Genomic DNA, 12,781 nt, shown 5'->3' with positions numbered 1-12,781 from the left:
CCCCTGTGTGTCTCTCTCCTTTGTCTCCCCCCTGTGTGTCTCTCTCCTCTGTCTTCCCCATGGTGTGTGTCTCTCTCTCTCTCTCTCTCTCTCTCTCTCTCGAGGGGGGGGGGGGGGGTCTGGTCTTTAACTCTGATTTCAGCAAGAGCATTAAGAGTTCTGTTTTGTTTAAAATTTATTTTCTGTGATGTCTGTGTCCCTCAGACAGGCAGCCATTATTTTGTCCAACAGTTAACCCATCCTACATAAAACTTTTGATGCTGTAAGGCTCAGGAGTTTGATATAGTGCACCAACTGCAAAGCAAATATTTAGATGTGTTCTAATAATTTGTGTAAAAAACAAATTACTGTTGCCCTGTATTTTCAGAGGAGTTTTGGTTTTAGTCACAGCTTCACTGAAACTATTATCATTTAAAGGCAGAGACAAGCATTAAATCAGTCCCTTCTAGTCTTGTATTCATGAATGTTAACCCCTGCATGGAAATCAGGATTTGTCCCAGTAAAATATATATAATATTCACTGTAGAGGAGTTTTCAATGCAGGGGTAAAAAGATATGTATGTATGTATTCATTTGTGTGTGTGTGTATATATGTGTGTATGTGTATATGCGTGTGTGTGTATATGCGTGGGTTAAATGTCACCTGTTTCTAATTTTTTAAATCCATAATTTGGAAAGACAAATGTGACTGTTTTTAAATAAAGTTAGAGCTGTACGATAGGTTAAATAAAATAGTCTGTTCTATAAGCACTCATTATTTTCTGTCCGCCGCCACAAAAAAATCTGGAAATGCCCCTCCCGAGACCAGGCTCTGGATCCGCCACTGCTTGGTAACTACATATGTTCTCTGCTAGACAGGGTATGTGAACCTCCTGTAATGTGTTACTGAGTCTGTATCAAACCCTTTTTTAACAAAAAAATCTCTGTTCTTTTTCAATCTAAAAAAGGTATTTTAAAAGCTTTCCTCATAAGCCAATGAGCTTCTTTCCCACATTCCTATACTTAACACACACACACTTCCTGTTAGCTATTAAATCCAAATAAACGTCTTAAAGGAACATTATCTTCTATTTTTTCTGTACTTCATCATTTTGTACTCCAACAGAATGTTTAAAAATCTATTGCAGTGCTTTGTTGTGGTTTATGTGCTGAAAAACCCCATGTATTTTTGTGTTGAGTTGTCTCTAGAAAACAATGAGCATTAGAGACCTGAGACCCAGTTGTACAAAATCATACACTTCCTTATAATTTCACATTAAATTACATTTAGCCCCTTAATGATGGCAACTCAGATGTTTTGTAACTACATTTCCCATGATGCTCAGATAGCCTAAAGAGTGTCTCAGCATCGTGGGAAATGTAGTTCCAAAACATCTGGGAGCCGAAGGTTGCTGACCCCTGCCCTATACCCTGGTTTCTAAACAGCTGGGCCTTCATTACCTGACACCTTTTGAACCAACTGACACCAATAAAAATATCCCCCCCCCCTCTCACCAATGTATATGTACAGCTATAATTTACTGGGCCTTGAGGCCACTTGGCTTGAGAACCACTGCCCTATATGACACAATGGCTTCCAGGGCTGTGGGGATGCAGGTCTCACCAACAGAGGTGAGGCTGTGCTATTTGTGTATGCCTCACTACCTCCTACAACTCTGAAAGCACTACAGATGGCTGATGTACAGGGTACGTCAGCCGTCGTTAATGGGTTATGCAAACAAATATCTTTAGCTAGTTAACTGCTGCTGTGTCATATACATGATACAACCAATTTGAGTACCATGTACCTTTTAACTTTTAAATGCTCTCCTTCACATACATGATGAGCATATAGGTTTGGTATGTACATGTCTAAATATGTCTCACTGCAAACTGCTGATAAGAAAAACATACTACATTTCTCACTCCAAAAATATAATAGCAACAAAAGATTAAAAGGGGCAGCCAATGACTGACTTGGCTCTATGCATCGTTTTCAGATTATTTTTTTCAATATAAAATTTATAGCCCTAGAACAGTGTTTCTCACCCTTGTCATAGGACGTTCCAGCTGCAAAACTTAAATATAATTAGGTTAAATAAGAAGCAAACGCGCATATCCCAGGATGTGATAATTTGGTTATACATTTTATGTTTTCAGGAATTCGTTTTAATGCAAATGCGGCAAATCTAGGGAGGTATTAGAGCAACAAATAATAAAGAAATCAACTTATAGAGAAAATGGACATACAACACACACAGCTATTTAATATTGTGTCACTTAGTAGATGAGAAAGAAATCACATAATGAGGGAAGTAATATCAATGTTATATTGCAGCATCATTACAATATTTAGCTTATCAGTCTAATTTTACTGTGGTGTATTGTCCTTGTGATATTTCACTGGTGCCCTAGCTCATGTATCCATGACCTCTTTTCACAATGATATGCAATAACCTAGCACTTTCAGTTTGAGACACTTTATATCAATGTTTTTCAACTCCAGTCCTCAAATGTCACAAACAGGGCAGATACTAAGAGTACTGAGTCAGTTTTTTCTTTTCATTTTTTTTTCCTATTTACTGTCCCATTAAAGGGATACTAAACCCAATTTTTTTTATTTCATGATTCAGATAGAGCATGAGATTTTAAGCACCTTTCTAATTTACTCCTATTATCAATTTTTCTTTGTTCTCATGCTATCTTGATTTGAAAAAGCAGTACTGTAAGCTTTAGAGCCAGACCATTTTTTGTTCAGCACATGGGTAGCACTTGCTGATTTGTGGCTAAATGTAGCAAACCAATCAGCAGCTCTACTAAGGTGCTAAACTAAAAAATGGGCCGGCTCCTAACCTTTTATTACTGCTTTTTCAAATCAAGATAACATGAGAACAAAGAAAAATTGATAATAGGAGTAAATTAGAAAGTTGCTTAAAACTGCATGCTCTATCTGAATCGTGAAAGAAAAAATGAGGGGTCAGTATCCCTTTAAAGGCATATGAAACCCATTTTTTTTTTATTCAGATAGAGCAGGCAATTTTAAGCAACTTTCTAATTTACTCCTATAATCATTTCTTCGTTCTCTTGCTATCTTTATTTGAAAAGCAGGAATGTAAGCTTAGGAGCCGGCCTATTTTTGGTTCAGCACCCTTGGTAGTGCTTGCTGATTGGTGGCTACATTTAGCCACCAATAAATATAAGTTCATTATTATCATGAACTAATATTGTTCTTCCATTGCATTCATTAATTTTCATTTTGATGTCCGTATTTATTTTTTTATGCAAGTCTTTTAACCCTTTAAGGACACAGCTTTCAGTTTGCTCAATTGTTTTATGACGGAAAAATTCCGTCATATGTCCTTAAGAGGTTAATTTAAGTGTTTTATCAGAGCGTTATATATATATATATATATATATATATATATATATATATATATATATATATATATATATATACAGTATATAATTTAATTAAAAAAAACTATTGCTTGTATTATGTAAAACCTTAATATTAAAGAAAAAAATAAATATAAAGTCAAAATCCTGTGAAAAGATTTAAAAAAATGTTTCCTGGTTCAGCTCCATGGGGTACTCCAAGTGGTTGCCGTAATAGAGTGACTGGTCCATGTGGTGTAACCACCTCTCAGTGTGATGTATAGTCTCAAAGCACAAACTTTTCAAACTGGAAGTTGGCGAGGTCTTATGAGTTTCACAGTATAACGCAGCACTTATCAGAGAATTCTGTCCTCAAAGTTCCTGCTTCCCATTTAAAAAGTTTCAGTTGTCATGTAGTATATATTTGTGTATTGCATCCTTTAAAAAGCTAAAAATGAAAAATTTCAAGTTTAACTATGTTATTACCAACTTGGTTAAAATTGCAATCTTACATACATAGCTCAAATAAAATACTTTTCTTTACCTGTTAATACCTGGGAGAATAGGAATTGTTTGAAATAACATACAGCAGACCATATTACTCAATTTAAAGTTGGTATTATTATCGGTACATCATACTCGATGAAAAAGTAAATATTTAAATTGACATCAACAATATCAAAAAATACACCAACCCTAAGTATCAAGGATGTATATAAATATAGGTACTAAAATACACATTTGTGTTCCACATTTTACTCCCTTGTGGTATATATAACTTTGTGGTTACAAAAACATATCATGTCTACTTCTCCATTCTTGTCTATGGTTTTTGTTGTGTCCATGGCACAAATATATTAGTTCTATCTCTACGGGGGCGATTAATCAAGCTGGGACGCACATACGCGCCCCTCTCCACTGCAGCTCGCCTCTGGCTGGGCTAAATTCCGCTGGTGAAATTCAGCATTGCACACAAGCGCTATTTTGCGCTTGCGTGCAATCCTGCACGCACACAGCCAATTATGCGCGGGCAGGAGCTGTCAATCTCCCCGGTCGGACTATACCGGGGAGATTGAAATTCACCACTTTAGAGGTGGCGAAAGCAGTAGTCTGATGACCGTTGCTTGTTAAATACGTAGTGCAGGTTCTCTTGTGAACCTGTAGTTGTATGGGGTCGAAAAACCTTTGATATATCTACCCCTTAGTCCGTCCCCTATCTTTTCCCCTATGTATTCTCAATTTGTACTATGGCTTTAATATAAAAAAATATTTGGATCCTTACCATGTACTTCAGAAGAATATGCTGATAGTCCATGTGAAATATTTACCCCCTTCTGAATTATTCATGTCTTCAAGAGTTTTAGTTTTCAATCTAGGTGTCGTACGACCAATATAGATCTTAATACACTGACAAGTGACCATGTAGACCACATAATGAAATCTACAGTTTAAGAACCATTATATTTGATATGTCTTCTTGGTCTTATTATAACTGTATGTTTTGTTATTATAACTGTATGTTTTGTTATATCTTCTATTACAATATGTGTACAACATACACAGATGTTTGTAACTGCATTTAAAAAAACAAAACTATTTATATATAAATAATGAAAAGAACAGTAAATCTGATTATGTTAATTACATCACAATAACAAAAATTATTTTCTGGGGTTTTCTACACTAGACCCCCCAATTAAATTTTAGGGAGTTATTGCTGTGGTAGTGTCTGGGAACTTTGTTTGAGACCAGGGGAGATTTAGGATGTGTTGTAGTAGGTCTGGACAGTTACAGTTAATAGAGAGATTGTATAAATGGTTTAGGGTTTATATTAGGTGTGGGGGTCACAGTTAGGGTTAAGTATGTAATGGTTAGCTCTGGGGATTACAGGATCCATCAATATTTAGAAAACAACACTGGGTACCACTGAATTATTTAAAAATTATCCTTCACACCTGCCTTGTGACTGGAATCAAAGCTTAATCTTAGATCAAGGCTGGCATTATGAGGAAGGGTTTGAATGTCCCATAGAAAGTGTGAAGACTGTGTATTTACTGTGAGCTGTACCCTTTGGTATTTGTAATGTCCACACTGTCTTAATTTTTTTTTTGTTTTAGCTTTATTGACCACAAAACGTTGAAAACAATTTTTGTAATTGAATAACCTTGAGCAACACCTCATAAACTACTGAATGTATTTGCAGGAAGGTCTGACTGCTTTGCATCTGGCTGTTGAAGGAGGACATTTTGACTGTGTTAAAGTTCTTCTAGATGCTGGGTGCAATGTGAATGTGCAAACAGAGGTAAGTGCATGGCCTTGAATATTTAGAAAATCAAAAAGAAAGGAGAACAGCACACCTGTTTGTAGGAAACGGAGTAAGATTTGCCAAATCTTGTCAATCCAAATGGTCATACATCCAAAGCACTCCAGCCACCAGAAAAAAAAATCTTTGTTTAAAAGACCTTTATTTTCATTAGTTGGGTCCAAAAGTTTACAGGAACAATGTTTCGAACCTACAATAGGCTCTTAGTCATGTACTCTTTATCTTGCTATGCAGGTTTCTGGGTGTGAAGGAGAGACACAGATTACAATATAATGATTAAAAAAGCCCTTGTGTGATTTCTCTCCATGACGGTGAGTTTTTTTGATCATAAGGCCCTAAGTCTCAGAAATTACCATAGCTAAATGCTATCTTTGTAAATATATAGAGAAAGTATTCAAACAGAGGGCCAAAATCTCTATCTAAGAAGTCTTATCAGAACAGCAATGTCCCTCAAAGAATATTAGATCAGCACATTTTTAGTTTGAGAGCTATTTATCTTGCTAACCACGATTCTGGATGTAAGTAAGAGACACATACATTTAAAGTATAATGGTAAAAAAACAACTTTTTGTGTGATTTCTCTTCATGCCAACAAGTTTTTGATAAATGTGTCAAGAGAGAGTTTTTCATATAGTTCCCTATAAATAGCCATTTTTATTGGTATTTGGCATTACAATCTTCAATCTCTATCTCATAACATCTCACTAGCAGGTAATCCTCAGTAACTATACACCTGCACAATGCTCTCTATGTATTTTCTGCTTTCTATCTACCCTTCTCCTAAAACTCACAGCATGTCCCTATATAAATAATAACAATAACCCCCACACTATCCTTATCATCTTCTCCCTTCTGTCATCCCCTATGGTGTCTTCCCATGAAATACTATGTCTCCTTAGAAATAAGTCCCTTTCTAACTCTCCTGTCTACAATCATATGCACTCTTACAAGTCTCACTCTCACCTTCTCACTCATACTCCTATTACTGCTTGCCGCTGGTGACATCTTTCCTAACCCTGGCCCTGCAGCAGTCACCAAACCTCCACACTCTCGATCAATCTCCCACAGTAAAAACTCTAGTTCATGCAATCCTACAATCGCATCTCCATTAACCCACCCCTTTCTTTTCTTGTGCTCTTTGGAAAGCTTGCTCTATCATGGCCTGTTCATCTCTAACGATTTCAACCTTTTAGAAATTACCAAAACCTGGCTATCTTCTTTTGACACTGCTTTCATTGCTGCTCTCACACGGCTGTCTCCACTTTAGTCATACCCCTAGGCCAGGTGAGAGACATGGTGGCGGTGTTGGGATCTTGCTCTCCCCCTCCTGCTCCTATTAGTACCTACCTCTGCTCCCAACTCTCTCCTTCTCCTCCTTTGAAGTTCACTGCATTCACATGTTCTTTCCCTCTCTATCAGACTGTCAGTCATCTGTCGCTCTTCTAGACCAACCTCACAATTCCTTGACAACTTTGCCGCCTGGCTTCCTCACTTTGTCTCCAAATATACCCGCTCTAATTCTGGAGGACTTCAACATCCCCATTGATAACCCATCTGCCCCTGCTGTCTCTAAATTTCTTTCACTCACATCCTCCTTTGGTCTCTCACAATCCACCCTATTCCCTACTCACTGTGATGGACACTCTATTGACCTGGTATTCTCCTACCACTGCTCTATATCTGACTTCACCTGTCACTGGTTTCCCATTTCAGATGACCACCTGCTCACCTATAAACTTAATGTACTGGCTAAACCCCCACTTCTCCATCTCACCCCCGCACCTGTAGAAATCTGCATGCTGTGGATCCTCTCTACTTTTCCAAACTTATTCAACATATTCTCACTCACTTCCACGATAACTCGCCCTGGCCTTGTTACAGCCCACAACAGCAATACTCTCTCCTCAGCCCTAGACACTCTTGCTCCTCCCCAACTATGCTAAACCCCACTTCGTCCTTTACAGCTCTGGCAAACGTGCTTCTTGCAAAAATGTTCCCTCGCTGCTGAGTGTGCCTAGAGGAAATCTTGCTCTGAACCAGATTTCATCCACTATAAATTCATTCTTAATTCATACACATCTGCCCTTCACTTAACCAAGCAAACCTACTTTTCTTCTCTTATATCTACTCTCTCCTCAAACCCTAAATGACTCTTCTTTCAACTCTCTCGTCTACCAACCTGCACCACCTCCTTTGTCTGCCTTTAGTGCTCAAGACCTGGCAGACTACTTTCTAAACAAAAGCATACTATCCAAAGCAACATCCCGACACAAGCCTACAATCTCCCCTCCCCCCAGCCACTGAGAATGAAGTGGGTTCCTCATGCCTCACTACCTGCCCGCTAGACCCTATCCCTTCACATCTAATACCTTTTCTGTCTTCCACCCTTATTCCAGCTCTTACTCACATCTTAAACCTATCCCTTTCTAATGGTTCATTCCTATCTTTTTTCAAACATGCAAAGGTCACTCCCATACTCCAAAAAAATAACCCTCCCTTGACTGTAATTCTCCTGCAAACTACTATCCCATAACACCGCTGGTAAAAACTAGGTTTACGACTGCCTATCCCACTTGCTGTCCTCCTGTCCTTGCGTGACCCCCTGCAATCTGGCATCTATCCCCAACACTCAACTGAGACTGCCCTCACTATGTTTATTAACAATTCTCTTTCTGATGAAAGTAACGTCCACTACTCTTTACTTATTTTATATGACCTCTCTGCTGCCTTTGACACCATTAATCACCCCCTACTCCTACAGACTCTCAGCTATCTTGGTGTCTGTGGCACTGCCCTCTCTTGGATCCACACTTATCTTTCTAACCAATTCTTTTCTGTGTCATTTGCTGGGGACTTCTCCTCTTCAATGCCTCTGTCAGTCATCCAGGAAGAAATGCCAGATAAGCAGTCACTGACATGAGAAAGGACAGAGGGAGAGAGAGAGAGAGAGAGAGAGCAGTGGGGGGGGGGGGGGGTAGATCTGAGTGTTATCTGCATAGAGGGGATATTTGAAGCCATAGCTGTTGATGATAAGTTTACCCAGTGAAGAAGTATAAATAGAGAAGAGTAGAGGACCCAGGACAGATCCTTGAAGATAAGTTTTGTTGTTAGTGGAAGTAATGATATGGGTGGTAGTTTGCAGGAGAATTAGGATCAAGGGAGGGTTTTTTTTTAGTATGGGAGTGACCTTTGAGAAGATGGGTTTGAACTGGTAGAAAGGGATAGATTGAAGATGTGAGTTAGAGCAGGAGTGAGGCTGAAAGACAGAGAAGGTATTAACTGGGAAAGGATAGGGTTGAGTGAGCAGATAGTGAAGCGTGAGGAAGATAGTAAGGAACAAACTTTGTTCTCAGTGGTTGGAGAGAAGACATTTTTGTTCAAGGAAGCCTACGACCCAATAACAAATGAATTCCACTTACCTAATAATTGCCCTCATCTTACTCTGTACTAACACCATTCTAACCATTGCAGTCCTCACCTCCTGTTTCTCACCCTCCTAGATTGTAAGTTTCCACGGGAATAGGGCAATCAATTCCTCCAGTTTTTTTATTGATACGTTTTGTCTTGTCTCTTACAAATATTGTATCAAAGTTGTACTTTTATCATTTGTACCCATGGACAGCGCTGCAGAATTTGTTGGCGCTTTATAAGTAAAGTATAGCAGCATGGCTCCTCATTTGAAAATTTGAACACCATTTTAATAGTGAAGTAGGGTAGTTTACTGCCATCTTGTGTTAGTACTGAGAATTACATTATATTGTTATTGCTTTGCATACATTGAAGATAAAGTTGTGAGCTGTGTACAATTTGCATTATGTGGCAACATGTCCAGTAGGTAAAAATAAAATGTCTGTCATAAATGGGGTTTTTAATACATCTTTTATTAACTTGCTATGGATAAATAGCATATGATGCCATAAATTATCTCTGTTTTCCTTATTCCTTTTTTTCTCAATTTGACCTGTTGATGTTTTAGCATATGTTTTGGAGCTGACTGTGTAAACCAGAATATGTTGAAAAAAAATAATAGGCGTGTCTAGGCAGCGGCCATGCTAGGTTGCAATATCTGTGGCTCTGAGTTTGATTTCCCTAACCCGCTGGTTACCGGGCCCATCCTGCAACTTCGACAAAACCGTTTGCAACTTTGAACAGTCCACAAAGTGTGGATCTGAAAGATACCAAACTTGCAGAGTTTGACAACTGGACCCAGATCTGAACCGCTGGAACATTATGCGGCGACCTCACCACGAGGATTCAGGCCCCCCCTTACTTGGGGTATAGCAGTCGTATTTAGACTACCTATTTCACTCATAAAAGAGAACCATCAACCATAAGAAGGTGCTATATCATGGGACTATTCTGACATATAAATCACATTCAATTCACCGTGTGCAAATGGAGGCTCTGGCAAGATGGGAGGCACGAATGAGCAGATTCCTACAGGATCACTTTCGAGACCTAGAGAGAGATCTATGTGCTATCTTTTTCGAGGGGCGACTTCCAAATGGGACACACCAGGCGCCCGCTGAACATGCTCCGGTAGAGGATGATAGCCCTGATCTCTGCTTGACCGGGAAGGCGTCCCTCTTGGCCACAACACAGACTCGGGCAACCCTGGAACCACGAAAAACCCTGCCCAACCTTATACCCACACAGGTAGTCTCTGGGATGCATGAAGACATGATCTATGCTGCAGTCCCCTTTAGCCAGCGAGTGGATTGCAGACCGGAGTGGAAAGACCGTGAGACAGCGAAAATAAGCAGGGAGGAGATCCGAAAGAAGAATTCTGTAGACCTAGTCTGCAATATGGAGCCACACGCACTTTCAACATAAACTGAGCCTGGTCCGGGAAGGTATGAGGCAGATGTATGTTCTCCCGCATGCCGTTCTAGTGCTGTGACTGACAGATCTATAGCAGGAGAGCAAAAACGGTCCTTACTCACGACGTACAAATGCTTGATAGTCCTGCGACCTTTGAGCCTGAATGACCGTATTGTTAACTGCCTTTACAAGTCCCCATTTCCTGATGTCGCACTGTGCGACACATATGGAGAGAAAGTGTTGACTTGTACCTTTTGGAGTCAGCTAAAACCCCAGCACCTAACGATCTCCAGTTTGTGGAGAAGCAACCCCCCCTCTTTGGCTTAGAGTGCTGCGAGATGAACCTCATGGTGTGGGCTAAATATGATAAGAGAGTCGGGACCTAAGGGTAGTTCTGTTCAATCAGAGCTTGCTGACGATACCAAACCTTTGAGTAACTGATGTGACTAATTGCTTCATACATAATGCCCCCCCTTTGTCGTGAAGGAGACGGTCCACCGGAATATCGACTCCATGAAGATAGGTATCTGAGGTTTAGTCGATGTTTGACAACTGCTAACACCCTAAACAGACTTATTTCTATAAGGACTGTGTTTTTGTATAGCCATTATCAGCCTGAATATACTCATACCTCACATTTGCATAATTTAATATCCCTGCACACATTAACTCCTATACTACTACAACTCCCTATAAAGTATCTGTGTCCAGCAGGTTTAATACTATCTAAGTTAGTTGGGAATTTTGTTTATACTGAGCTATGATGGGTTGATATTTTATACCTAAGCTATTAATCACATGTTTAATGTTCATGAATGAAATGTTATCTTTATGTAGAGAGAGTCTTACTTGTGTCCCTAGCAACTTTTATACCAATAAGTTGACACAAACTAAGTATAAATCTTGCAATATATTCTTATAAATGTTAGACCCCTATCATGAGAGTAGATTGCTAAGTCTGCTTCTAGAAGCGATAGTTGGAGCTGTTGGTCACAGTGGTATCTCACGAGGGCTGAAATATATTTGCATTCCTAGCTGCATATAGAAGAAGGTCCCAGAGGGCCAACTATAGATTCCTGTGTATAATTCTATTAAATTGAGAGGGCTGAATTTGAGCACAATGATCTATAACCATATTAATTATCTTCTGCTGTTGTGCCGCCTGCGGCCGAGGTGGCACACTCAAATATCTCACTAGGGGACCACTGGTTCTACTGTCTGTAAGTGATTGCTCATAGCCTAGCATATACATTACACAGAGTTCTTTATTACTCCAACCTTTTAGAGCTTGAATGTACAACACTGGAGTCATAGCAGACATAGGTATCATTATTTGTATTTGAAATTCTGCTTATTAAGTAGACCCTATCTCATGCCTTTAATGGTGTATTACGTTTTCTTTGGGAATTACTTTTATATATTGTATAGCACCTTCTATGATTAGGTAGTTTAATACAGTTAATACGGATGGTTCTCAATATACCAATTTACATACCAGTTTTCCTCCTTGTTATTATATGCATGTAGGTAGGTCCAAAAGTGACCTCTAGTTTCCCCGGAGGAAGTTAAAGTTGTTGCTTTCTTTAAAATGTGCCATTAAGGTCCAAGAGTGAGCCTTTTTGTTCCTCCCCTAAACCCTCCCCTCTACTGTTTGATTCATGTCTTTGGTCCAAGAGTGGCCAATGTATATAGTTAGGGGAGTTTATACTCCATATTTTGCCAATATCTTAGAAGGGGGTACTAAATTCCATATATAATTATGTTCCTTCCCTAAACCCTCCCTTCTATTGTTTGAGTTATATTTCCGGTGGTCCGAGAGTGGCCGATGTTTATAATTATGGGAGTTTATATTCTATTTTTTATCAAGGTCCAGGTAGGCGATACTTTCTCATATAAAGAAAAACTGAGGTTGAATATTCTTTACTACTGTTATATTTAATTGCCAACTTGTATTATAACACATGCCCTTTAACCATTCATCTTGTAATGCTATGTATAACAATCACCTTGTTAATTGCTACTATGTATTTTACAGTGACTGTATATACGGCAATCTTGTACTGTTTTTATATTTCAACCTCAATAAAAAAAATATATCCATTGGTTACATTTTATAACCTTAAAGGGAAAGTATATGCATAATGTTCTGTCTTGCATATGAAAAAGCAGAATTTATGCAAATTAAATGTTAAAAATTAAGAAAAAGGGCAGGAAATGCATGTTACATAGCTATGTTTGGCTGATAATGACAACTCCCAAAGCTTTATTGGTAGACAGGGACAC

The 12,781-nt window shown here is 38.8% G+C and overlaps 1 protein-coding gene across 1 annotated transcript in view; it reads left to right on the top strand.

Annotated features, from left to right (window-relative positions):
- The window catches only part of ANKDD1A (ankyrin repeat and death domain containing 1A), an 86,885-nt gene that overhangs the window by 52,234 nt on the left and 21,870 nt on the right, over positions 1 to 12,781 (top strand). The window contains exon 8 of the mRNA XM_053717586.1: positions 5,558 to 5,656. Coding sequence (XP_053573561.1) covers positions 5,558 to 5,656 — 99 coding nt within the window. The remainder of the gene's footprint in view (positions 1 to 5,557; positions 5,657 to 12,781) is intronic.

Source organism: Bombina bombina, chromosome 6 (genome assembly GCF_027579735.1).
Source record: "Bombina bombina isolate aBomBom1 chromosome 6, aBomBom1.pri, whole genome shotgun sequence".
NCBI lineage: Eukaryota > Metazoa > Chordata > Amphibia > Anura > Bombinatoridae > Bombina > Bombina bombina.
This window is presented reverse-complemented; position numbering and strand designations above follow the sequence as displayed.